Raw genomic sequence first — 24,509 nt, forward strand, 5'->3', positions numbered from 1 at the left:
CGACCTGGAACAATCCAGCAACCCTATGGTCGGCTTCAATGGAACGCCGACATGGCCACTGGGCGCAGCAAGCGTTGAAGTACAAGCTGGTACTAAGAAGATCAAAACAGAATTTATGGTGATTGACACACCCTCGCCATATAACATCATCTTGGGAAGACCATGGTTGCATGCAATGGGGGCAGTTCCCTCAACATTGCATCAACTACTACGGTTCCCAACAGAGCAAGGGATTGAAGAAGTCAGAGGAGATCAACTGCAGGCAAAAAGTTGCTCCATGGCAGCAATGAAGTCTACTTGCAGCATTCGAGAGCCAAAAGAGGCAGAGATTGAAGACGAGGACATGGAGGTCCTAGATGATGTCTGCAAGGAGCCAATCGAAAAGAGTGAAAAGACACTAAAGAAAATCCTTGTCCAGAAGGGCGACGAAGAACGCTTATTTCTTCTCGGCTCAAGCTTAGCCGAAGAAGAGGAAAGAGAACTGGAAGATTTTTTGAGAGCCAACATTGAGGTGTTCGCCTGGACACCTTACGAAATGCCTGGCATTGGCCCCGAGGTCACTTGCCACAGACTGAATGTCGACAGGTCGGCAAAACCTGTGATTCAACGAGCCAGAAGACCGACGTTGATGCACGTCAAAGCAGTAGAAGAAGAGGTAGACAGACTTCTGGAGGCCAGGGCCATCTGTGAAGTTCACTACCCGACATAGCTGCCCAACACAGTAGTAGTGAAGAAGAAGAACGGCAAATGGAGGGTCTGTGTAGACTTTACCAGCCTCAACAAAGCCTGCCCTAAAGACAGCTTTTCTCTGCCCAAGATTGACCAGCTAGTAGATGCAACTTCAGGGCATGAAAGGATGAGTTTTTTTTATGCATACAGGGGGTACCATCAGATTGCCATGTACCCTCCAGACGAGGAGAAGACCGCGTTCATCACCCCTAAAGGCCTGTACTGTTACAAGGTAATGCCTTTCAGGTAGAAAAACGCAGGAGCAACTTACCAAAGGTTAGTAACAAAGATGTTCAAGTACCTGATTGGCAAAACGGTAGAAGTCTACATCGATGACATGGTCGTGAAGACCAAGGAATCTAAGGGTCATCTTGTCGACCTAAAAGAGGTCTTTGATATACTCAAAACATACCGGCTCCGACTCAACGCATCAAAGTGCGTGTTTGGAGTTGGATCAGGTAAGTTTTTAGGGTATCTAGTAACAAGAAAGGGCATTGAGGCCAGCCCAGACCAAATCAAGGCCATCATAGAGCTGAAGAGCCCGACGTCGGCAAAACAGGTTCAGATTCTTACTAGAAAGGCCGCAGCCCTAAACAGATTCATCAGTAGAAGCTCAGATAAGTGCAGACCCTTCTTCAACTTGGTGGAAAAAGCCACAGACTTTCTGTGGACAGAAGAATGCGAAGCCGCTTTGACCGACCTGAAGAAGTACTTGACCACAACTCCGGTTCTTTCCAATCCAGAACCAGGGGAAGAACTGTTTTTGTACTTGTCAATTTCAGAACACGCAGTCAGTGCAATACTAATCCGAGAAGAAAAAGGGGAGCAAAAGGCTGTTTACTATGTAAGCAAAACCTTGGCCGACGCAGAAACTAGGTATCTACCACTGGAGAAATTAATGCTAGCCTTAGTAATGGCTTCAAAGAAGTTGAACCATTACTTTCAGGAGCATAAAATTGTGGTCCTAACAGAGCACCCATTGAAGTCCTTAATGCAACAAGGAGACTTAACATGAAGGATAGCAAGATGGGCAGTAGCCCTGGGCCAGTATGACCTGGAGTTTAGGCCGAGAACAGCAATAAAAGGCCAGGTTTTGGCCGACTTCGTGGCAGAATTCACGCCTGACACCATCGAACATTGGGCTCCGTTGAGCCAAGATGAGCATTGTCCCAGCAAGCAAGGAGAATCCCAGCCTAGGGCAAAAGAGCAAAGGAAGGAAAAACTCAGACCCTGCAGCATCTACATCGGTGACTCATTCAGACTGTTCGTCGATGGAAGTTCGAACCAACAAGGAGCGGGGGTAGGAGTACTGCTGATATCTCCAGATGGAGAAATAATAGAACATTCCATCCGTTTGGGGTTCAAGGCCTCAAACAATGAAGCGGAATACGAAGCATTAATTGCAGGGCTAAAACTGGCAGCAGCAGCAGAAGCAGATGAGGTAATTGTTTTTTGTGATTCACAACTTATTGTTAACCAGTCAACAGGAGAATTTGCAGCCAGAGACGAGAGGATGTCGGCATATGCAAAAGAGGTCATCAGATTGGTAGCCCTATTTCAGAACTGCCGACTACTCCAAGTTAGCCAAGATGACAACACCCACGCCGACGCGTTGGCTAACCTGGCAAGTTCAATGCAGACTGGAAAAACAAGAACAATTATGATCGACTATATGTCGGGCCCGAGCATAGAACCAGAGAGCACAGAGCAGCAAGTAATGTGTGTGGACATGGGGCCAAGCTGGATGGATGCAATTGTTGCATTCCTGAAAGAAGAAGAGCTTATCTCCTCCCTCTGCTACCACTCTACAAACCGCATCAACATCTCGGGCTGACCAAGGGTCAACCACTGATCCAGCCGATCAACCATCAACTTCTGCCCCATACTTAATCCCAATACCAGAAAGAAAACGTCGGCGACGTCTTGTCAAAACTGCTGAGATGAGTCGCCCGAAGCCTGTTGCTGTAGATCTCTTAGCCGACCTTCCTGCCGACGTTGATGTTGTTCCGTCTCAATCCATGCCCCCACCAAAGCCAAAAAGAACAAAAAGGGCTCAGCCAAAGGCCAAAGTGACTCAGGTTGAATCTGAGGACACTTTGCCTATTTCCAAACTGGCTGAGAGTAAGAAGACTTCTTCTGCTCCTGCAAAAAGGTCTGCTGAAACCCCACACTCTGAGTCCACACAGTCAAAGAAGCCAAGGTCGGCCTCAGCTACTACCTCGGGGTCCAAGAAACCGGATGTCCCTTGGGCTCCCAAAATTACTTTGGAAGACAGGCCAATTATGTCCAGTGAAAGTGCCGATGACATAAATGTCGGTGTTGCCCTTAGCACGGCGTTGTTTCACCCCTTTAGGATTAATTAAGCCCATAATGATAAATTAGGATTTTTTCCCCACTCTCAACGAACATGCCCAGCTCCTTCTCAATTAACCGAAACACTCTCAACGAACATGCCCAGCTCCTTCTCAATTAACCGAAACACCCGCAACTCATCCTATTCAAACTCCTAAAATCCAAACCCCAAACCCTTATCATGCTTTTTGTAAAATTTCTTAACAAACTTGTTTTTAAAAATTACCACATGTACATCTATACCGAGGTATTGAAAAGGAGCAAAGAAATTCGTACCTCTTGAAGCGAAGATGAGATAACCCAAAAATCACCAGTGACGAAACGATGATTCGCTCAGATTAAACGGAAGCCCTCACCAAGCTTTACGTTTTACTCCAAAGTACTATGGTAGTGAAATCAATGGATTAAGGGGTATGAGCGGGTTTTAAGCAAGAACTAAAGAGAGAGAGAGAGTGTGTGTGTGTGTGAAGAAATTAGGTTTAGAAATATTTTAGAGAGAGGGAGAATATGAAAAAGTGACAAAAAAAACCCTCCTCCCCGATCTGATATACGCACAGACTGCTCGACTGACCAAAACACCGCTCGAGCGTCAAACACAAATAAGTGAGATTGTTCGAGCAACCAAAACATTGTTCAAGTGTACAATGACCCCCTCCTAGAAGTTTTGTAGATTGCAAAATACTATTCGAGCACAGGAAAGACCGTTCAAGTGAACCTGAAGAAAACATACATGATTTGCTTTGAATACCAACATGTTCCCAATACAACCTACCACTCCAAACTCAACAATAACAAGACAAGAAGGAGCATAGACAATGATAAAGAGTATCAGATCCCGGATCCACGAACATGAAAGGATTGGGTCTAACCCAAGCCATTATAATTTTTTATTTTATTATTTTAGCTAATTGTCAAACATGGTGCAAAGTATACTTCATGAGTCTGATAATTTTTCTTAGATTTTTTTGAGGTAATTCACAAATATATCCCGTGAAATTTATTTAAAATACGTATTCTCTTACATGGTTCTAGAAATTACACATTGCCCCTTAAAGTTTCTAATTTCATAACAAATAACTCATTTTATTAATAAATCATCAAGTCAATTAACAATTTTTGATGATGTCAATAATTTATTTTAATTAGTGATTCAAATAATTTTATTATTTTATAGGAGAACAGTTCAAAATTTTTGTATTTTCAATTAATTCTGTTAAATAAAATATTCTGATAAGAAATATTTATAATTTTTTAAACTACAAAAACTAGTCTATATTTTTAATAAACCTAAAAAAATGTATTTATAATTTTTTTTATATTTTTATATTTTTTTAATTGATAAAAGAACAATTACAATCAATACCTCCACAAATAGCGACAACTACTGGACCAAATGCTTTATTGATAATTTTCCCTAGTTAAAGTGGATGGGCTAGTGGTTATCCTGCAAAATATTGTTTAATGTGCTAAAAATATAAATTTTTGTAATTAAATTTTAAATTTTATAATTCGTTTTCAAAATAGATCTATTCCGTTATAGTTAGTGTATATATATATATATATATATTAACCTCTAATTAAATATCAAAATAAAAATGAGTGTGAAAATTATTTAAAATATGAAATTTATTATAAATTAATAGTTATACATGTAAAAAAATATTATATAAAATTAATTTATGTTATATATAAAAAGCATTATATAAATTAATATTATATATTATATAAAGATTAAAATATTTTTCAATCAATCAATTCTTAAAATTGCTCAAACCATAATTAACAATTCACCTACCCCCACCAATCTACGATTGTATTTATAATGAGTGGTGCTATTAGCACCAACAAGAATTAATTTGGACCCTCTATTTCTTTGAACCCCCATTTATAATTTTTGGAACCCTAAAAATTTCTTTACACCCCTCAAATAATACCAAAATTATCCTTAAACATTACACCCAATTGAATGGACACCCCCACACCCAAAAAAAAAAAAAAAAAAAAAAAAAAAAAAAAAAAAAACATCTGCTTCAAAAAAACCCCTAACAAAACCTCATCCTTTTCAAATCCACGAACAAGAAGAAGAAGTGTAACTCTGACTCTGGTATGCTCTGCCTGTCTCTGTCTCTATCTCTGTCTCTATCTCTGTCTCTCTCTCTCTCTCTCTCTCTCTCTCTCTCGCTCCCTCCCTCTCATCCTATTGTGGCCAGAATAAAAATATGGTTTGTAATCCCTAAGGAATCTAATAAAGATTAGGTTTGATTTGCAAGATGAAGGGTCATCAAGGATAAAAAGACGAAGTAAGAGAGGAAAAGAAAATAGAGAAATCCGATTGTGGCCAGAATAAAAATATGGTTTGTAACCCCTAAGGAATCTAATAAAGATTAGGTTTGATTTGCAAGATGAAGGTCATCAAGGACAAAAAGACGAAGTAAGAGAGGAAAAAAAAATAGAGAAATGTAGGTTTCTTGCCCAACTATTATGTCAACCTATTTATCTAGACCTCAATTTTTGTGTATCCAGGTTTCTTGCCCCAACTCTTATTTAAATATCTATACTCTTATCAAATTTTGTACCATTTTGTGCAGTTTACATATGAACTATCAATATTTGTATTCTGTATTTTCTGAATTTTGTTGTGTAACATAAGCATTAATCATTAAAATTCATTGAAAAATATTATATATAATATATATGTATTGATATTCTAGTAAGTGAAATGATATCCGTAACAATAACGCATTATTTTACATGACAAATTAGGTGTCAATGCTTTACATCTAGGATCAATTATTACAAAATTAAGATATAGAAAATAAATGAGGGATAATCATTTGAGATGGTTTGACAAAATGCAATAGAGATCAAACAATGCGCCTGTTAAAAATTCAGGTTTGAGAGTGCCAAAAGACAAAGGGGTAGGTTGAGAAGGACATAGGTTGAGTTGGTTCCAAAAAAAATTATTAACTTAAACTTGACTGAAGATATGGTTTTTAAAAGAAAAAATTAGAGAAAAATTATACAATAAGTAAACCCTAAATAATTGGGTGTCAAGTCAGACATGTTGTGAATTTCATTCCATTGTACATGTTTGAGGAACATTAATTTTAGATTTAGCATACAACTATAACATATATAAGGAGCCCAATAAGAATGGTACGCTATTTTATTCTCTTTCATTTCTCTCTTCTCACTCTCTGCCTCTCATCTCTGCTCCTTATTACATGAGAATCTAACAAGAAATTGGAACTAAGGCTTCTTGAGTTAAGATTTATGTGAAATTCATTTGAAATTGCACTGACAGCTTCTGTTTTTTATGTTTATGAGCTTGGGATATTCTGTTTTTTTTTAAGTCAGGGATGACACATAGTTGAGTAACGTGATTTGGAAAACTTGAATTTTAGAGACCAAAAGAAGAAAAAGAATCATATGACCTAACTTGCTTTTGATCATATACACAGCTACATAGCACTGTATGACCACAAACAAGCTAACTTTCTTTTCATATACAACGTGTCTGTTGTTGCATATAATCATATTATTTCTTTTCATTTTTTCCTTCCCTAATAACTATGTTTTCATTTTTTTTTTAATTACTATACTTGTCTTACGTTGTAAACTATTGTGTCTTCCAAATGATGTAGCTAACTTATGGACATTAACAATACAACTCGAAAGCGGCAAACGACATCTTTGAGGCGTAACACAACCCAAGTACCTCAAAATGTCAGTCGGAAACGCCGTGCTCGTAATATTCAAGTTGACGAATTTGATGGTGCTGAACCCATTGTCAATGATATTGGTGGTAATGAAGAGCAAACAAACATTCCTGCCGTTGACCACCACACGGACATTCCTGATGTTGACCATCCCACAGACATGCCTGGTTCAAGTGAAGAGCTTGCTACATCTTTTCCCGGGGGACCAATTGATCCTTCAATTCTGAAAAATTTTAGTTGTCATGTAGCAGCCAAAATTTGGAATAATGAGGTATAACTTACAAACTGTTGTCTTATTTTAATCATTTCAATAAAAAAAAATCGAGAGATACATGACACCGTTGTGATATGCAATGATGCAAGAATGAGATTTGTTGAGATGCTTGAACCATGGCTCTAAGGTTGTCGATTGGTCTTTAACATCGGAAGCAGTTGACAACTCTAAATTTGTGGACATTATTAAACATTCGGGATTGCATTCTTTAACTAGTTGCTTATACAAATTTGTGAACAAGTTAGTTGTATCTGCCTTTGTTGAAAGATGGCAACCTGAGACTAATAGTTTCCACATGCCATTTGGTGAGATGTCCGTGTCATTAGATGGTGTAAGTACCATATTAGGAATTCCTGTGACTAGTACATCTGTTTTAACTAATACGTTATCACGGGATGAAGCTGCAAAGGTGTTGGTTAAGTCATTGGGAGTGTTAGAAGATGATGCAGTTGTTGAGTTGAAGGGAGCACGAGGCCAATTAGTGCGATTGGAATGGTTACATGAAAAATTCCAGTTAGTTTTAGATGCGGATTTAGATGATTTTATTCATTAGGCAGCAAGGGCATATTTATTATTCTTGCTAGGTTGTACCTTGTTCATTGACAAGACTACAAATCGTGTTCCTGTTGTGTATCTCCAGCTGCTCGAGAATTTGAATTTAGTTCATTTGTATGCTTGGGGTGCAGCTGCATTAGATTTTTTGTATCAACAATTGGGTATGGAAACAAAGTCTACTGTTAGACAAATAGCGAGATACATGACATTATTGGAGGCTTGGATCTACGGACATTTTATATGTGCTAGAACACATCCAAATTTAAATTATACAGAAAACCAGCCTCGATCTTATCGTTGAATTCCTTGCACACAATCTGGTTCATCGGTTGTCGTGTTAAAGTCATTGTGAGAGGAGCTTGATAGATTGGAGGCTCATGAGGTAAAAAAGTAATGTGTAATTCCTTTGTGTCATTGATCTTTTATAGAGAACTTATGATTTTGTGTATTGTTTGTTGGTTATTTTTTATCCATATATTGGTAAACGTGAGAACGATCGATTTGCTGAAGTTGCTTACTACACTGGATTGCTAAAATGCATGGATATTGTTGAACCCTATTATCCAGATAGGTTTTTGAGACAGTTTAGAAGGGTGTAAAATATTCACCCGCCTCCACTTGCTCCACTTTCACGAGGATCTACCGTTGGCAAGTATTGTCTTTTGTACAAATATGTGGATCAGATTACAGAGTGGACAACAGTGAGCCAGTTTTACATCCATGGGATTGCACGCCCAATTATATGGATTGGTATTGTCGCATTTTCCATGTCACTATTCAAAATCCGGCACATCGATCTACATACGACCCTCGTTCTGAGGCATCAATAGCTAACAATGACTCACAACGCATTGCAAAAGCCTTGACTATAGCACGTCCAATAATGTATTTGGATTACGTTGAAGTCATTAGTGCTCTGGAGTCTCTGTACAATGCATTCAAACAAGTGACGCAATTATTGGAGGGCTAACACATAGATGAAGAACAACACTCCCTACCAGAACATCACTCTCCACCAGAACAACACTCCCCATCGAAACAACAACAATCCGTTGGAGAAAATTTGGTTTATTGCCATCACCTTCGTCCTCGCCCTTGCTAAACTGACACTGGACACAATTGAAAATTCATGATCATTTGTAGGATGCTGTGGATGTTTTGTTATTACAATGAATGTTTATGTGTGTTTTCGTATTAGTATGGATGATTATGAACCATCCTTTTGACTTAGTAATATTATGGATGATTTTGTCATGGTTGCTTTGATATACGACAGAAGGTATGTTTGCATCATGGTTTTCAGTTAGTAATTTCATTAATGCTTTTGAGTTATATATGTCATGTTTGATTGTTATGATTGCTTCAAATTTGTTGTTGTGTTTTATCATTATATATACATCATCATTGAGTTTAAGAAATTTTCATGTTCGGGCCTGTACTCCCGAACTTTACTTAGTTGTTCAGGAACACGTTACCGAACACATAAGTAATGTTCGAGCCTGTACTCCCGAACATAAAAAAATGCAAACTTTTGGGAGCTTTAAGAATTTTGATTGTTGAAAGTGTTAAGAAGTCTCCATGTTCGAACCTGCACTCCCGAACATTACTTAGTTGTTTGGGAACACGTTATCGAACAAATAAGTAACGTCCAGACCTATATTCCCGAACAAAAAAAAATGCAAACTTCTGGGAGCTTTAAGAATTTTGACTGTTGAAAGTTTTAAGAAGTTTCTATGTTCAGGCCTGTACTCTCGAACATTACTTAATTGTTTGGGAACATGTTACCGAACAAACAAGTAATGTCCGGGGCCCGTATTCCCCAATATAAAAAAATGCAAACTTCTGGGAGCTTTAAGAATTTTGACTGTTGAAAGTGTTAAGAAGTCTCCATGTGTCGGGCTTGTACTCTCGAACATTAATTAGTTGTTCAGGAGCACGTTACCGAACAAATAAGTAATGTTCGGGCCCATATTCCTGAACATGAAAAAATGCAAACTTCTGGGAGCCTTAACAATTTTAACTGTTGAAAGTGATAACAAATTTCTATTTGGTCAAAGTTTAATATTTTTTATTAAGAAAGATAAGTAACACCAACCAGTTTCATAAATAAATAAAATTGGAATTCTTCAGATAATACAAAACATGTTATAAACATGCACATCTACTTCGCTAGAACTTCATATGTCTATATCTAACTTTATTGTCTCAGTTGTCACTACACTTGATCCTACGAGTGAAGTGAGATGCTACACTTGGGCATTGTAAGCTGTCTCCTATCCTGCTGCAGCAGGTAAATGGTAACGTCGCCAATTCGTTGCTATAGATGGCACTGGGTGACCATGCACCAAGAAGACCTACAAATATGAAATAATGGTAAATTACAATTTACTATTGTTTTGCTAATAACGAAAACAAATTTGTTTCAATAATGAGCCTCATAATGAGTACCTGAATGAAATGGTTGTTGTTGATGAACTCGATACATATCTCCTTGCGAGATGCAATCGGCATTGGGATTGTTCTAAGAGGAAGAAAAGTGAGGCATTGTTGAGAAGATAAGTGAAATAACGCAACATTGTAAAAAGATGATATCAGATGACCCATGTCAGACATTGTCATCCAATGACTATATCCAACATTTGATTCAAAATACGCTAAAGTATTAGTTAACTCATCAACTCTTTCTTGGCCCCCAAAAAAATGCTTGTAGTGATCTATATGGGCATGTAATTCTTGTAGTAAATCTTTCCTCACTTGCAACCATCCATCTTCCCCAAGTCCCATCAATCTAGCAATGGATCGGAATCCACAATTATCATCAAAATCAACATTCTTTACGAGTTGAATATATGGCCTCAGACTTGAAGAAAATTCACCTACAGAAGACAAATTGGTTTTTTTTGTTGATCTATGTGGGTATACCTACACACGTACAATCCATTGCCAAAGTTACTTAATACATGTTGTTATACAGGTATAAACATAATTAATCGGTTTGCAAACTCACGCCTTTGGTTGCTGTATTGATTTTAATTTCGTTGGACACGTATTTTTCTTCAAACATATACTTGGTGAATAGCTGTCCTGTGCAGATGAAACAAATTCAAAGGCAGAGGGCTCAAAACGAGTAGAAGTATCAATCTTCAAGGATGGTCAACCCTGTGGGTTAAGCTTCACTTCAGGTTCAATCAAGAATGTACTCTCAGGTGTATGTATCTCCATCAACTTTTTTAACATTGGAACCTGCATAGTTCGATTTACCTCTTCGTAATGTCGAGCAAACATATCCAACTCTGACTTGTAATCCGAAAATGAATTTAATTTTTTAGGAGTATTAAGCATGTCAATCTTGGACCAATGTGGATCTACAGAAGTTAGAGGAATTGGTCGGTTTTCTCTCATATAATCTGTTATTTCATGCGCACATGGTAATCCATGTGTATGCCGAACAACACAAGCACATGTAACAATGTCAATACCAACAAAAGATGCTCGTTTGGACTCTGCTAATATCATTTCCAATGCTGCAATAGACACGTTCCCACGAAGATCTTTAAATTGAGCAGGCTATAAATTATGTTACACAGCTGCCTTGCTCTTCTCAAACGATGATTTGATGTTAGTGTGTTGCAACTCAAGCAAATTGTGTATCCTTGACCAATTTGACTGAAAACTCCCTTGACTTGATCCAAGATATCTCTTGAGCTTTGCATGTGAACTCTCTACCCTATATATGTAAACCATTACAATGGTAAAACAGGAAAATATACATTTTTTTTCTGAAAATAATTGAATTTATGTGTTCGTTGTTGAATTCCCTAAGTGCATACATGTATCTGTACATGCAGCGACAAATCTCTCCTTATATGTATCAAACCAAGAAGACATGACATATTGAAGTGCCTCTGCATAAAAGGCAAACTCATTTTGTAGCAATACGAGTCGTTGCATGTACACTTCTTCAGAAGATGACATAACCAACATATTCCAACTTGTTATAAACATATCCCATTCTCCTTATTCTCAAACAATTTTTGGCATTTGGCCAACACATTTTTATTAATATGCTATCTACATAACAAACTTGTAGCCTGTGGAAATATCGTTGCAATAGCATTCATTAGGCTCAATTCTCTATCTAAAACAATAACATTGGAAAGACTATTATCATGACCCGAACCCGCCCCTATAGGTTAGAATCATAATCGGCTAGTAATCGTTAGACTACCTACGGCCTCAGATAGAAAATAGATTTTTAAATAATCATATGGGGCCAAAAGCGGAAGTAGACTTAAAAATTTTGTCCAATGAGCTGTGCTTACATGATAAAGCGAAACATTTCATAAACAATCCATAATAATCACATATAAAAATAGAGTTAATATCTTATACATTCAGGAACTTCAGGACATGCAGTCAGCCAAACAAAACAAACTTATATGCATGGATGATCCAACGTATTCACCGATAAAGCAAAAGTGTAAACACATGAACAAAAATAAAGTCTCGTGCGTGAGTCGTGCGTAAGACGTGCGGGCTGACTTCATAAAACTTGACTTCCTCTCATATCTTTCATTGAGGTTGGGTTTGGACATCCCTTTGCTCACCTACACACATGTAAATGAGAGTGAGCGATAGCCTAGTGAATAATATCAAAATGAAGAAGTTACATGAATGAAATTCGTAACAGACATATCTAACGGCCTTAGGCCCATTCACGTTTTTATCTAATATATCAAACGGCCTCAGGCCCAATTTGCTCTTATCAAACGGCCTCAGACCCAATTTGTTTATGTCAAACAGCCTTTGGTTCAACCATTCATGTCAGACGGCCTTTGGCCCAATCATTCATGTCAGACGGCCTTTAGCCCAATCATTCATATCAGACTATCATTCATGTCAGACGGCCTTTGGCCCAATCATTCATGTCAGACGTATTTATGTGTGTTTCATACTCATGATCATGATCGTATTTGTATTCACTTAGTCTTAAGCAAAAGATTGACATTTAGAATACTCATTCTTAATTCAAGCATACAAATCCATAAGGCATGTACAGAAGTAACGTTTGGGAAAACAACATACTTGAACATATCTTTACTAAGATATTACTCACAGTGTTCTGCCGGTGGATTCGTCCTTATGCTCGACCCTACACAATTCATAACACATATTGGGTCACAAACAATTAAATCTGTTCTTTAATCTATTTATTTCTCTTAGGCTTCTTTCTTTGCCTGTTAGGTCATTTACAAAGCTCAATGTATTCCTAAGAGCGCTTAGAAATGAAAGAGAACGAAAAACAAAACACAAAACCATTTTTCATAATTTCAGGAACAAGGCTCTCTGCTCGAGCGCAGATTTGGCCGCTCGAGCGGACCCTTTTAGTCTGCAAAAGTACTGGTTACTACATTTCTACGCTCGAGCGTGACTCTTTCCACTCAAGCGGATATTAATGTCTGCAAAAGTTCTGGAAGCCAACATTTCACGCTAAAATGAGTTGAAATTGGTAAATTTCAAAGAAATGCATGTTGATAATGCAAGTTGTTTTAAATAATGTGTTTTGCCTCTTAAAAAGAGATAGGATTGATCGGTAATAGGTCGGGTTGTCTAATATTCTGTTGTAATATTGTTAAGAATTGAGAAAATCTTGTTTTTGAAAAACTTGTGTTTAATTTCGAGGACGAAATTCTTTAAGGGGGGGAGGTTATCGCGATCCCGGTTGTCCCTTTGCTGTTCTGTTGTATTCCGGACTCGATTCCGTGAGGCTGGTAGTTGTATCTATCTTGTGTCGTCCCTTAATTCTGCTTGATTGAGTTTTAGGATGTTTTGGGTAGGGTTGTTACAGGTTGGTTAGGCCTTGGTTTCAATTCCTTGTTGCCCAGTTTTTAGGCGTTCCGCTTGAGCGGGTCTTCTTGCGCTCGAGCGGGGATTGCACAACCCCAGTATTTTCGTGTCCCTGCAAAACTTCTGCAGGTGTGATTTTTACGCTCGAGCGGGTTTCTCTACGCTCGAGCGGGTTTCTCTACGCTCGAGCGGGTAGTACCTTTGGGTGTAAGTTCTGGGAGCAAGAAATCTACGCTCGAGCGGACTGGTTTTCACGCTCAAGCGGGTTTACTTTATTCTTGTGTCTTAGCGCTCGAGCGGGTCTTTTTGCGCTCGAGCGGACCTAGTTTTTGTTCTTGACGCTCGAGCGTTGTGTTTTCCGCTCGAGCGGGGATGTCGTATATCAGTTGGCTGTGAGGTAGTTTTAAATCACTTTTTCTCATCCTTTATCTCTCTTACTTTTTCGAAAAGGCCATTTGAGAGTCTCTCTCTCTAAAACCTTGCCTTCTCTCTAGATATTGACCTAGCTAGGGTGTTTTCCTCACCTTTGGCCTTTACAAAAGGGTTGTTGATCGTCGAGGGCTATCTTTTGATCTGGGAAACTCGTGGTTTGGAGCAACTTCGTTTTCACCATCTTCTTCGTTGGGTCTCATATTTTGAGGTAGGGATTCTTACTCACTCTTATGGGTTTTAACCTAGATTTTGAGCCTATTGTTTAAATGGTTGATTTTGGGACTTAGGGTTTCAAAATGTGTTAAAGAGGGTTTTATGATTTTGGGCTCATAATATGTATTTTGGGTTTCAAAATGATGATATTGTTGTTGGTTGGTGATATTGGAACCTTTGGGTTAATATCGAGAGTTGGGGGTAAAAGCCCTAATTTGTTGTTTAAAATTAATTGGTATAATTAATTTGAGAAAAGTGTGGACTTATGGAATTGAGTTGGAAATAATAAAATTGGCTCATTATGTTGTGAAATGATGGAGTTGGATTTATAAATCGCTCACTTTTGAAAACATTGATATTTTATCTGTTGGAGCTTTTATTATCTGTTTAGAAATAATTGCTTGGGCTACCGGTGGAGGGTAGTTTTGATAGTTGTAGACAATGCATGATGATTAGGCAAACTAAAACTAATCAATTGGATATGTCATAGAATATGAGGGTTGATAGAATACATTAACGTTATGTATTGATTGATTGTGTATATGACCTTTGTGTATATATGCATTGTATGTGTGGGAGGAGATAGGGGATGTACTCCACGGTTTAGGGGAAGATAGGGGATGGACCTCTAAACCGGATGTTGTTTGGGAGGAGATAGGGGATGGACTCCACTGATACAGCTCATATGCTTGTTAGATAATGTGTTGATATAGCTCATATGCTTATCCTTGGAAGTGTTGATACAGCTCATATGCTTGTCATTGGAAGTGTTGATATAGCTAATATGCATATCTGTTGAAATGTGGGTACAGCTTGTATGCTTACCTGTTGAGATGTTGAGATGTTGATACAACTAGTATGTTTATCTATTGTGATAATGGGAAATGTTTAATATGAGTCACTGTCTCATATAAGTGGTTGGCCAGGTTCTGAGCCATTGATGTAAATTGTGAAATTGATAAGAAATGGAAACTGAAATGAAACATGAACGTAGTGGTCATGAGATGGAAATGGGTTATGAATTGGTTTACGAAAATTGAACATTTATCAATTGCTAATGTCTTAGTTATTGCTCATGCTGTGCTTAGCATATCTCTACTGGGCGTTGGCTCACCCTTTATGGGACATTATTTTCAGGTACAGGTAGTATGCCACCTCCAAGGACGTAGCTTGGATGATAATGAGAGTTGAAGACTCTTTCTTTTGTTTATTTTGATGTATTACATGTAAATTCCAGCCAAAGGCTTAATATGTATTGAGTTAGTACTCTTCTTTTTGTAACCAAGTGTTAACTTGGAAAGCTGTAAGCCCATAGGGCATTTGCTTTTGTTGTTAACATATAATACAGTTGTAAGAATTACTCTGATAAATAGAAATGGTTGATTTCTTTTGTATCAATGCATGTCTGAAATGTTGGGTTTTATGTTTTTTTTTTAGGGCGTTACAAGCGACGCTTTCCCCGCTCGAGCGGACATGCCGAATTCTGGAATTTCCAGAATTGCATTTGAAGCTCAAACTTAGTATTCAAAGGGTCTAAAACTCATGTTCTTGATACAAAATCATGGAAATCTTTATACAATATGAGGCCAAAAGAAAATTGAGTCTAATTTGTCCAAAATCACAATTAAATTCCCAAATTATTTTCACATTTTTTTTGACAACCCATACCAACTTCATATCTTAAAACTCATGCAAATTAATTTCCATATCATTTTGAAATATACATGCATGTGAAATATAGGCTTCACTTTCAACTTAAATAGTACAATTGATAATTAACTTCATGAAATTTAACATTATCATGCTTACATGTGCCAAATAGCCTTCAATTCATTATAAAATGCATGTTTGTACTCAAATATGGAAACTCATGACAATCCTTCACATGCATGTACATACAAACTTTAAGTTTATCAAATTCAACTCAATTTACGTTCTTCATATCAAACCCAATTCCAAACTCACAAATTCTAAAATATGAATTAAACTTTCAAAATATAATCTCAAAACTTGGGTTCATACATGACTTGTCTAGAAACATACAAACTCTTAATTAATCAAGAAAATATGATCAAGTTTAGATCATTTACATCAAAACTCCTTTAATTTAAAATTGAACTCGTTTGTTCATGAACTCATAATTTTCCAAAACTTAGTTCTCATTTCATCAAAATATGTAATCAATTATTATAAATCCATGATGCATGTACAATTAGAGGATTAAAACTTGTAGAATTTGTCTATGCACGTAGAAATTAGACTCAAACTCATGCAAGATATTCCAAAATCAAATTCAAAATAATTAATTCCCAATTTAACTTCCATAAATTTGAACCTAACTCTATTTCTTCATCATCTTGCTAATTTCATTTTAATTGCATGGAATTGAATCTACTTACTTCTTTCATTTCAACTTCTAGATAATTTATCTACAAGATTTGAGCTTTGATTCCTCATCTAGAGCTCTTGATTGATGAGTTTCTTATGCATGCAATTTCCAAAATTAAATTAAAATGATGAAACTTAACATAATTTTCCATAATTATGTATGTAACTCATTTCTTGCTCAAACCCAAATTTCTCTCTAATTTCATGAACATGATTCCAAATCCTTCTCAATCTCAAGCATAAAAAGAAGATCCTACATAAATCAAGCTTGAATTTCATACCTCAAATTTTAATTTCAGTAATTAGATTTGATTTCCCCTTTAAATCTTCTTCTTCTCTAGCTTCCTTAATCTTCTTCAAAATTCCCAGCAAGAATCTAAGGAATTGAACTCTCTTTCACTCACGGTTCTCTCTCTCTCTCACGGTTCTGTCAACAATATGAAGCACAAGAATGCTCTCACCAAATAATAAATAGATTTTCCTATTCTCTCTCCTCATGCACACATATAAAACTTGAAGGTTATCAACACTTACACACACATGTTCACTTCTTAACATTGCACAAGCACGCGTGCACACACTTTAAGCTTCTAGCACAACAATAATACACACACTCTCAGACTTCTCTGCACACACACATACACACTTCTCGGCACATACACCCACATATATTCTCAAAATCTAAATCATTCTACAATTTAATTTATGGTTAAGAATAATTTAATTAAATAACACTTATTCTTAATAAATCTTGATTAACACATAATTAAATTAATTACTGCTAATCATAAATTCCACATGATTTAATTTATCTAATTTGGCTTCCTTTAGAGCCCAATTAATTATATTTAAAATTATCAATCTGAATCAGATTTTTTTTAATCAAACCCCCCAAAACTCCAAATATTAAATTAAACTTATTGTCATCATTAATTTCGATTTCCCAAACCATTTAGGCCTTCAATTTCTAATCAGACTCCAAATTTCCATCAATAAATTACATATTCAAATTGGACACCTCATAAATAAATTTAATTCGTAGTAATCACAATTGTCAATCCTCATAATTTAACTAACTTAATTAACTCCAATTCGGACCTAATTAATTGAATCTCAATTTTACTAAACTGAATCGAATATTTAATTAACTCCCAAATGGATCCATAATTAAAATTAAATTGATTCAACTTCTTAGTTTCGCTTCCTTAAGCCATTTGGACCCTTAAAATAAATCTTCAATAGAATCATATACGAATCAGATTCCACAATTCTCACAAATCCCAAATTAAATTAGGATAACGACTAATTAAAATCCCAAATCTCCTTAATTAACCAAATATAAAATATTATACGTGACGGGGTCATCATAATTATTCTCATCCATCAAACTACGCAAAATACCAAGTGCCCATGCATAATTATCCTCCCTCTCATACTGGAGGTGTGCAAAACCCACAGAGAAAGTCTTTTTAGTGGATGTTACTCCTACAATCTCTAAAAGTGGCAAACGATATCGATTGGTCTTATATGTACAATCCATTAGTAACACACGTGGGAATGGGCACATGGTAATCCATGTGTACGCCGAACAATACAACCACATGTAACAATGTCAATGCCAACAAAATATGTTCGTTTGGACTCTACTAATATCATTTCCAATGCTGCAATAGACACGTTCCCACGAAGATCTTTCAATTGAGCAGGCTTGAAATTATGTTGCACAACTGTCTTGCTCTTCTCAAACGATGATTTGATGTCAGTGTGTTGCAACTCAAGCAAATTGTGTATCCTTGACCAATTTGACTGAAAACTCCCTTGATTTGATCCAAGATATCTCTTTAGCTTTGCATGTGAACTCTCTACTCTATATATATAAACCATTACAATGGTAAAACAGGGAAATATACATTTTTTTTTTCTGAAAATAATTGAATTTACCTGTTCGTTGTTGAATTCCCCAAGTGCATACATGTATATGTCCATGTAGCTACAAATCTCTCCTTATATGTATCCAACCAAGAAGATGTGACATATTGAAGTGCCTCTGCATAAAAGGCGAACTCATTTTGTAGCAATACGAGTCGTTGCATGTACACTTCTTCAGAAGATGACATAACCAACATATTCCAACTTGTTATAAACATATCCCATTTCTCCTTATTCTCAAACAATTTTTTGCATTTGGCCAACACATTTTTATTAATATGTTATCTACATAACAAACTTGTAGCTTGTGGAAATATTGTTGCAATAGCATTTATTAGACTCAATTCTCTGTCTAAAACAATAACATTGGGAAGATTATTCTCATCCATCAAACTAATGCAAAATACCAAGTGCCCATGCATAATTATCCTCCCTCTCACACTGGAGGTATGCAAAACCCACAGAGAAAGTCTTTTCAGTGGATGTTACTCCTACAATCTCTAAAAGTGGCAAACGATAACAATTGGTTTTATATGTACAATCCATTAGTAACACGTGGGAATGCACGCAGCAAATCCAAACTAACTGGATGTGCAAAGAACAAATCGGTAACAGTCTCAGTATCTTTACAGTTCCTATGCCATTTTATGTATTTGTTCACCGCTAACTGACCCAATAGTAGTTGCATTTTCAGATCTCCTAATCTTCTCAACAACTTTATGCCGTTGACGTGCATTGTAGATTGTTTTCATTGTGGAAACATTTTCACTATTGCGTTGTTTAAGTATGACTAATAGCTCATTTGGTCGTACCATACTCTTCGACATATCAACCAATAAAGAAGTTTCCTCATATGATAACCTTCCAGCATAAGAATGACCTTCAAGACAAATCGCGACAGGATGATTATGCACACCATATATCACGATCAATGCCCAATCATCGTTTGTATCTAATTTTTTAGCTTTTAACATAAAAGGACAGTCACATTTTTTAGTACCGGTAAGCTTCAATTTTTTTTTCCTTAAGTCTAGTGTTTTTCCTAATGTCCCTATAACATCCACTCCTCTCACAAGCAAGAGTTGATCTTGGTTTCTTACGATGAGTACCACCCGCATTTGATTTCTTCACAACAATAACCAAACCATTTTTCCTCCCAACATCATGTGCCCACTGAATTAATTCATCTCGAGACTTGAATATCTAAAATTGTAAAAATAAAGTAATGATTTTGTTACCAATATATACAAAAAGAAATAAATTAATGCACATTAACAATATATATGTGAAAAATATTCATATATAGTTTTCAATATGTTCATATATTACCTCGTGAGTCACAAATTCATTACTATGATCTGTTATGAATTCTTAGCCAACTTTGCTGCTTTTATTTGACTCGACATCATCTTAAAATAAATAACAATAGAAATTAAATTCAAAATTTGATCGGTAAAATAAATCCGAACCTATGAATAATGTTTGGTTACATGCTTCCGAACAAATAATAAATGTTTGGTTATCGATTCCCGAACAAATAAACAATGTTCGAGCCTGTGCTCCCGAATTTCGGTCAAAGATTCAGGAGTTTAGTCTCGAAAAAATAACGAACAGATTTTATAATTTTTGTCATTTTTTTCAAGAAACTTACCTTTACAAACCCAATCTCCTCGGAGTTAAGAACAACATCAAAGTTATGAATCTCCTTTGAACTTTTATTGTCGTACTCCTCTTGTTTTATGGAATTATAGTTATCCCGAAAAATCAAATGGTTGCCACCGTTAACACCGGAATATTGTTGCCAAAGGGTTTTCAAGATTTTGAGAATAGGTAAGTTTTGAAGGTGAGATTTGGGAAAGATGAATGAGTGGTGATGGAGGTAGGTGTTCACATAAACCTTAATTCATGATATTGTGAGTGTGTAAATTTAATTATAAGATGGGTGTTTCAAAAGTAATGATGCCAATTTTAATAATTTTATTTAAAATTATTATTATAATAATAAAAAAAATTTAAAAATTGGAAGGTCCAACATCTAATATAGCATACTCATTTATAATTTTACACTACACCGCGCACACGCCGAGTCCCGAGCATCCAAATCTTCAAACTCAAAGCTTAGGAATTGAGGTGCGATTACTGGTGTCATAAATTTGGGCCCTTATCTAGGGTTTGCACGCTACAAAAATCGGCGGCCTCTGTGGTCAATCTTGAAATACAAATACATACACACACACATGCGCGTTCGAATAACACCGACCATGGGAGCTGCAGTAACAGCAAGAAAGCTCCTATTACAGTACCCACTCATCAATCTCGTATCATCATCATCATCATCATCATCGTCATTATGTAAACCACTATTACTACAATCACCATTTTCACGTCTCCACTCTCTTCTCGATGCTACCAATTTATCAGCTACTACTGGCAATAATCGCAATAAAAAGAACAAAGTAAAGCAAAAGATGAAGGAAAAAGCAGCAGCAACAGCAGCAGAGGCGGTGGTGAAAAGGCGAACGCGATCGGGAAAAGAGTTTGACGAGAAGACTTTTATGCGTTACGGGGACAGTGCCACCCATATCCCGGTGATGCTGGGGGAAGTCTTGGACGTCTTCGCCTCCGTCCCCCTCTTGTCCTTCGTCGATTGTACCGTTGGCGCCGCCGGACACTCCTCCGCTGTCAGTACTACTGCTACTTCTATTTACTTTCTTTCACTTCATTTTCTATTTACTTTCCTTATTGATTCACTATTAGTCACTCACTCAGTCCCTCAGTCAATTTATTTGGAGTTGGGTGTCTGCTATGCATGAACCCTATAAGTACCAATGAGTGTAACTGATGTATTAAGAGATGATGTGCCGTCATTTTAGAAGTTTTGGGTATTTGTAATTTGTATAATAAATAGGGTCAATAATAATGTCATAATACTAGTTGATATACTAATTGGTACATGTAGCACAGTGATTCTTGATTTCTGCCAAAACCAACCATTCTTTTGTGTGTACAGAATTTGGGTATTTGTGCTCAAACTAAATTGTCGTGGGGGCCATATGATACTTCTCACTAATTTAGGGGCCTATTTGTATAGGGGTTAAAACGATACCTCTCAATAGTTTAAGGGGTCTTCGTGTAAATAATCCATTATAAATCATTTCAATAAGCACAATCAAATATAAAGAAGTCATTTTTTAAAATGTTATCAAATAGGACAAAAAACAAGAATGGTCTGACAAAAGGAGAAAAACAAGAATATATATATATATATATATATATATATGTAACACTGATAGAAAAAGAGTAGCAACCAAGAACTCGCAAAATAAAAACCCATAGCAATGTTAAAACTGGTGCAAAATTAAACCCGCCCCAACAAGGCAGCAATTGCCAACAACTTCAATACAGAGAAACAAAAAATGAGAGAAAAGAAAGCAAGACTTGTGTAGGTACACTAGTCGTTAGAATTTTTGAGTAAGAGAGGAGTTCAAAGTAATAGAGAAGTCTATGTACAAAGCTAACCTTGAGTATTTTTATTAAGGAGTTGGACTAATTGACTATTTTTTAATATTTTATTAAAAAAAAAAGAAATTAAAAATGGGTCTTTTATATATTGGAGATAGCTCGACATAAATACAGTGTTATTAAAGGCACGCCTAGGCATGTGTCTAGGCCCAAGTCCCATCCAGGCCCAAAATTTGTGCCTTGTAATGTTCCAAGCCAAGTGACTTCGATAAGGTGCGCCTAGGTGTGCGCTTAGGCATGTGCCTAGGCCCAAGTCCCATCCAGGCCCAAGGTTTGCGCTTTGTAGTGTTCCAAGCCAATCAACTTTGATAAGGTGCGCGATTGGTCCAAGGTGTAGTAAGGCCCAAGGCTTGTGTCTTGAGGGCTTTTTTTTATAAACTATGATTGCAGCACAACTCATTTCCCCTAAGCATGACTCATCTCACGATTTGTATATACAAATAAGCAAAACAGTTGTATGATCATGCATTATTGATCACAAAAATCAAATACATAAATCGGAAGAAAACGTTTCTTGAATAAAAGATCCTTAACAATCACATAGCGATTATCCAAATTCAAAGAAAAACTAAAATCACAATACTTTAATACAAGTTACTTGATTAGGATTTTATCTCAATTCTCAAGAAGAAGATTAGTTGCCCATGAAGAAGGTGAAGAACGCCCTAGGTATGGAGAACTCCATCCTTGGAACCTTGGATTGTCTCTCTTGCCTCTTGTGCCTCTTTTTGATATCTCTCGAATAAGACCCTATTTTAAGAAGGCTAAGTCATCCCTTTATATTCCCATGACTAGGGGTGTGCATAATACCGTCGAAACCGCCGAAACCGCCAAAACCGCACCGAACCGCACCGCCAAGGCAAATTCGTTATTATTTGTCAATCGAACCGCCGGTTTTTGGTAAGAAAAATGGCAAATTCTAGTGACACTTTTATCAATCCGCCGGTTTCTATTTTTCTTCCAAACCGCACCGACCCGCACCGCTATTAAATCATGTTTTATAGGATTCTAAAAATTCTTTTTTACTTAAGTTTGCTTGTTGTTCTATACCTTAGAATATAGTATTACATTACTGCTCGAGGGAAATTTTATTTATTGTATTTGATCATTGCAGCTTCCACAGATGCTTGTAATGAACTGATGGCATAATCGTTGATATTATCATGTTGTTGCTACACTTGCTGCATCAGAAAAAAGCTTCGCAAGATGTTTAACATCACGATATCTCTCGTCTTTTTTTTACTCTTTGATTTAAGTTTTGTAATTTGAATTATATTTTTTATAAACCGCCAATCCGCCCGAACCGCCAAGGCAAATCCGCCATTATTTGCCAACCGAACCGCCGGTTTTTGATAAGGAAAATGGCAAATTCTAGTGACACTTTTATCAATCCGCCACCCGCCATACGGTTTCTATTTTTCTCTCAAACCGCACCGACCCGCACCGCGCACACCCCTACCCATGACTATTAGGGTTGGAATGGGCTGAAAAGTAGTATCAAAATATAGTTTTCATCACAAAGGCCCGTATAACGTGCACAATACACAAACTTATTAAAATCATTAAATAATAATTGATATTAGATTTAACTACTGTAGTTTAAGGAACCTCAATGTAGGTATTTTGGCACTTATCACTATGGAAGTCTGTTTGGTATTATTTTGGTTTTTGTATTTTTAAAAACAAAACTGATGAAAATTTTAAAAATGTTCATCATTTCATATGATTTTCATTTAGGGATAGAGGGTTAGTATTTGAGAGGTACAATACAACAACTAGGTAGAAGTGCTAATCAGTTGCTTCAATCGTTGAGGAGAGATGATTTGTGATGAAGGTTTGGGTGGGTGGTGGTGGTGGGATGGGAGAAGGTGAAGGAGGAGTGGTGGGAGAGCATTTGCAATTTTTCAAATTAAATGGAAAAATTTGTATTTTTAATAAACTTTAAGAGTGTAATTTTAATTTTAAACTAAAGTTATTATAAAGTAGATTTTACGTTGAGCCTGTAGAATAAATATCCTAACCAATTTTGCAAGAAAAAAAAAAATGATAATAATGTCTCATAATATACATGTTAAGAGAGCTTGAAAGTATTATATATTTTTTTGTGGTCAACCAAAGAACTTAATTTAAATGTAGATCTACTTTGTTTTTGACGTTCAGACTTTTATGTAATGAACATTTCACTAATCATATAATGTACTTTAGTTTATATTGTAATTAAAACTTCATTATTGAATTAATTCAGTAGTTCCAATGTTCACTTCAATTCATAACTAAGCATAACAGTGTAACCAACAAAAACATGAAAGAAACAAGAAAGCTTACCATCACTCTCTTTTTCGTCATTAACTTTGATCTTGAGAAGTCATAATCATAGTCATCACTATTTACAAGCCTTGGCTTCTCGACAACTTCATTTGCAGGAGTAATAGCTTCTCCGTTTGGCATCCATGTTGTGGTAATTGTATTACACCATGCCCAAAAATTACAGCCTTTATTCTCACGACATACGTAATGTAGTTTTCCATTTGATGTCTTTTCAAAATCTT

At 36.4% G+C, this 24,509-nt stretch overlaps 2 protein-coding genes and 1 long non-coding RNA gene across 3 annotated transcripts in view; 1 reads left to right on the plus strand and 2 right to left on the minus strand.

The window, feature by feature from the left end:
- Nucleotides 1-11,996: 11,996 nt before the first annotated feature.
- Nucleotides 11,997-17,051, minus strand: LOC145803157 (uncharacterized). The gene is made up of 2 exons (XR_014345274.1): nucleotides 16,791-17,051; nucleotides 11,997-12,236 (listed from the first exon to the last, which is right to left on the minus strand). It is a non-coding gene; the product is annotated as an uncharacterized LOC145803157 (long non-coding RNA).
- A 997-nt stretch (nucleotides 17,052-18,048) lies between these two features.
- Nucleotides 18,049-19,556, minus strand: LOC145802419 (uncharacterized). The gene is made up of 5 exons (XM_082895131.1): nucleotides 19,100-19,556; nucleotides 18,846-18,938; nucleotides 18,737-18,790; nucleotides 18,451-18,610; nucleotides 18,049-18,376 (listed from the first exon to the last, which is right to left on the minus strand). The coding sequence occupies exons 1-5, from the start codon at nucleotides 19,554-19,556 to the stop codon at nucleotides 18,049-18,051; spliced, it is 1,092 nt and encodes a 363-aa protein (XP_082751257.1).
- A 950-nt stretch (nucleotides 19,557-20,506) lies between these two features.
- LOC114311851 (mraW methylase family protein) overlaps nucleotides 20,507-24,509 on the plus strand; it is a 38,552-nt gene continuing 34,549 nt past the window's right edge. Inside the window, exon 1 of the mRNA XM_028258018.2 lies at nucleotides 20,507-21,119. Within this exon, the coding sequence (XP_028113819.2) occupies nucleotides 20,676-21,119 (444 nt within the window). The 5' untranslated portion in view covers nucleotides 20,507-20,675. The remainder of the gene's footprint in view (nucleotides 21,120-24,509) is intronic.

The sequence above is a fragment of the Camellia sinensis genome, chromosome 11, assembly GCF_055761805.1.
Source record: "Camellia sinensis isolate YWXY chromosome 11, ASM5576180v1, whole genome shotgun sequence".
Lineage (NCBI taxonomy): Eukaryota > Viridiplantae > Streptophyta > Magnoliopsida > Ericales > Theaceae > Camellia > Camellia sinensis.

Bases quoted from the DNA above. Each gene is read 5' to 3' on its own strand.
- LOC145802419 (XM_082895131.1), bottom strand. From the start codon at position 19,556: ATGCGGGTGGTACTCATCGTAAGAAACCAAGATCAACTCTTGCTTGTG. The intron at 18,611-18,736 runs GTTTGTTATGTA...CATCTTCTGAAG, and splicing joins AATATTTCCACAAGCTACAA to AAGTGTACATGCAACGACTC. The intron at 18,377-18,450 runs GTAAATTCAATT...TTATATATATAG, and splicing joins GGGAATTCAACAACGAACAG to AGTAGAGAGTTCACATGCAA.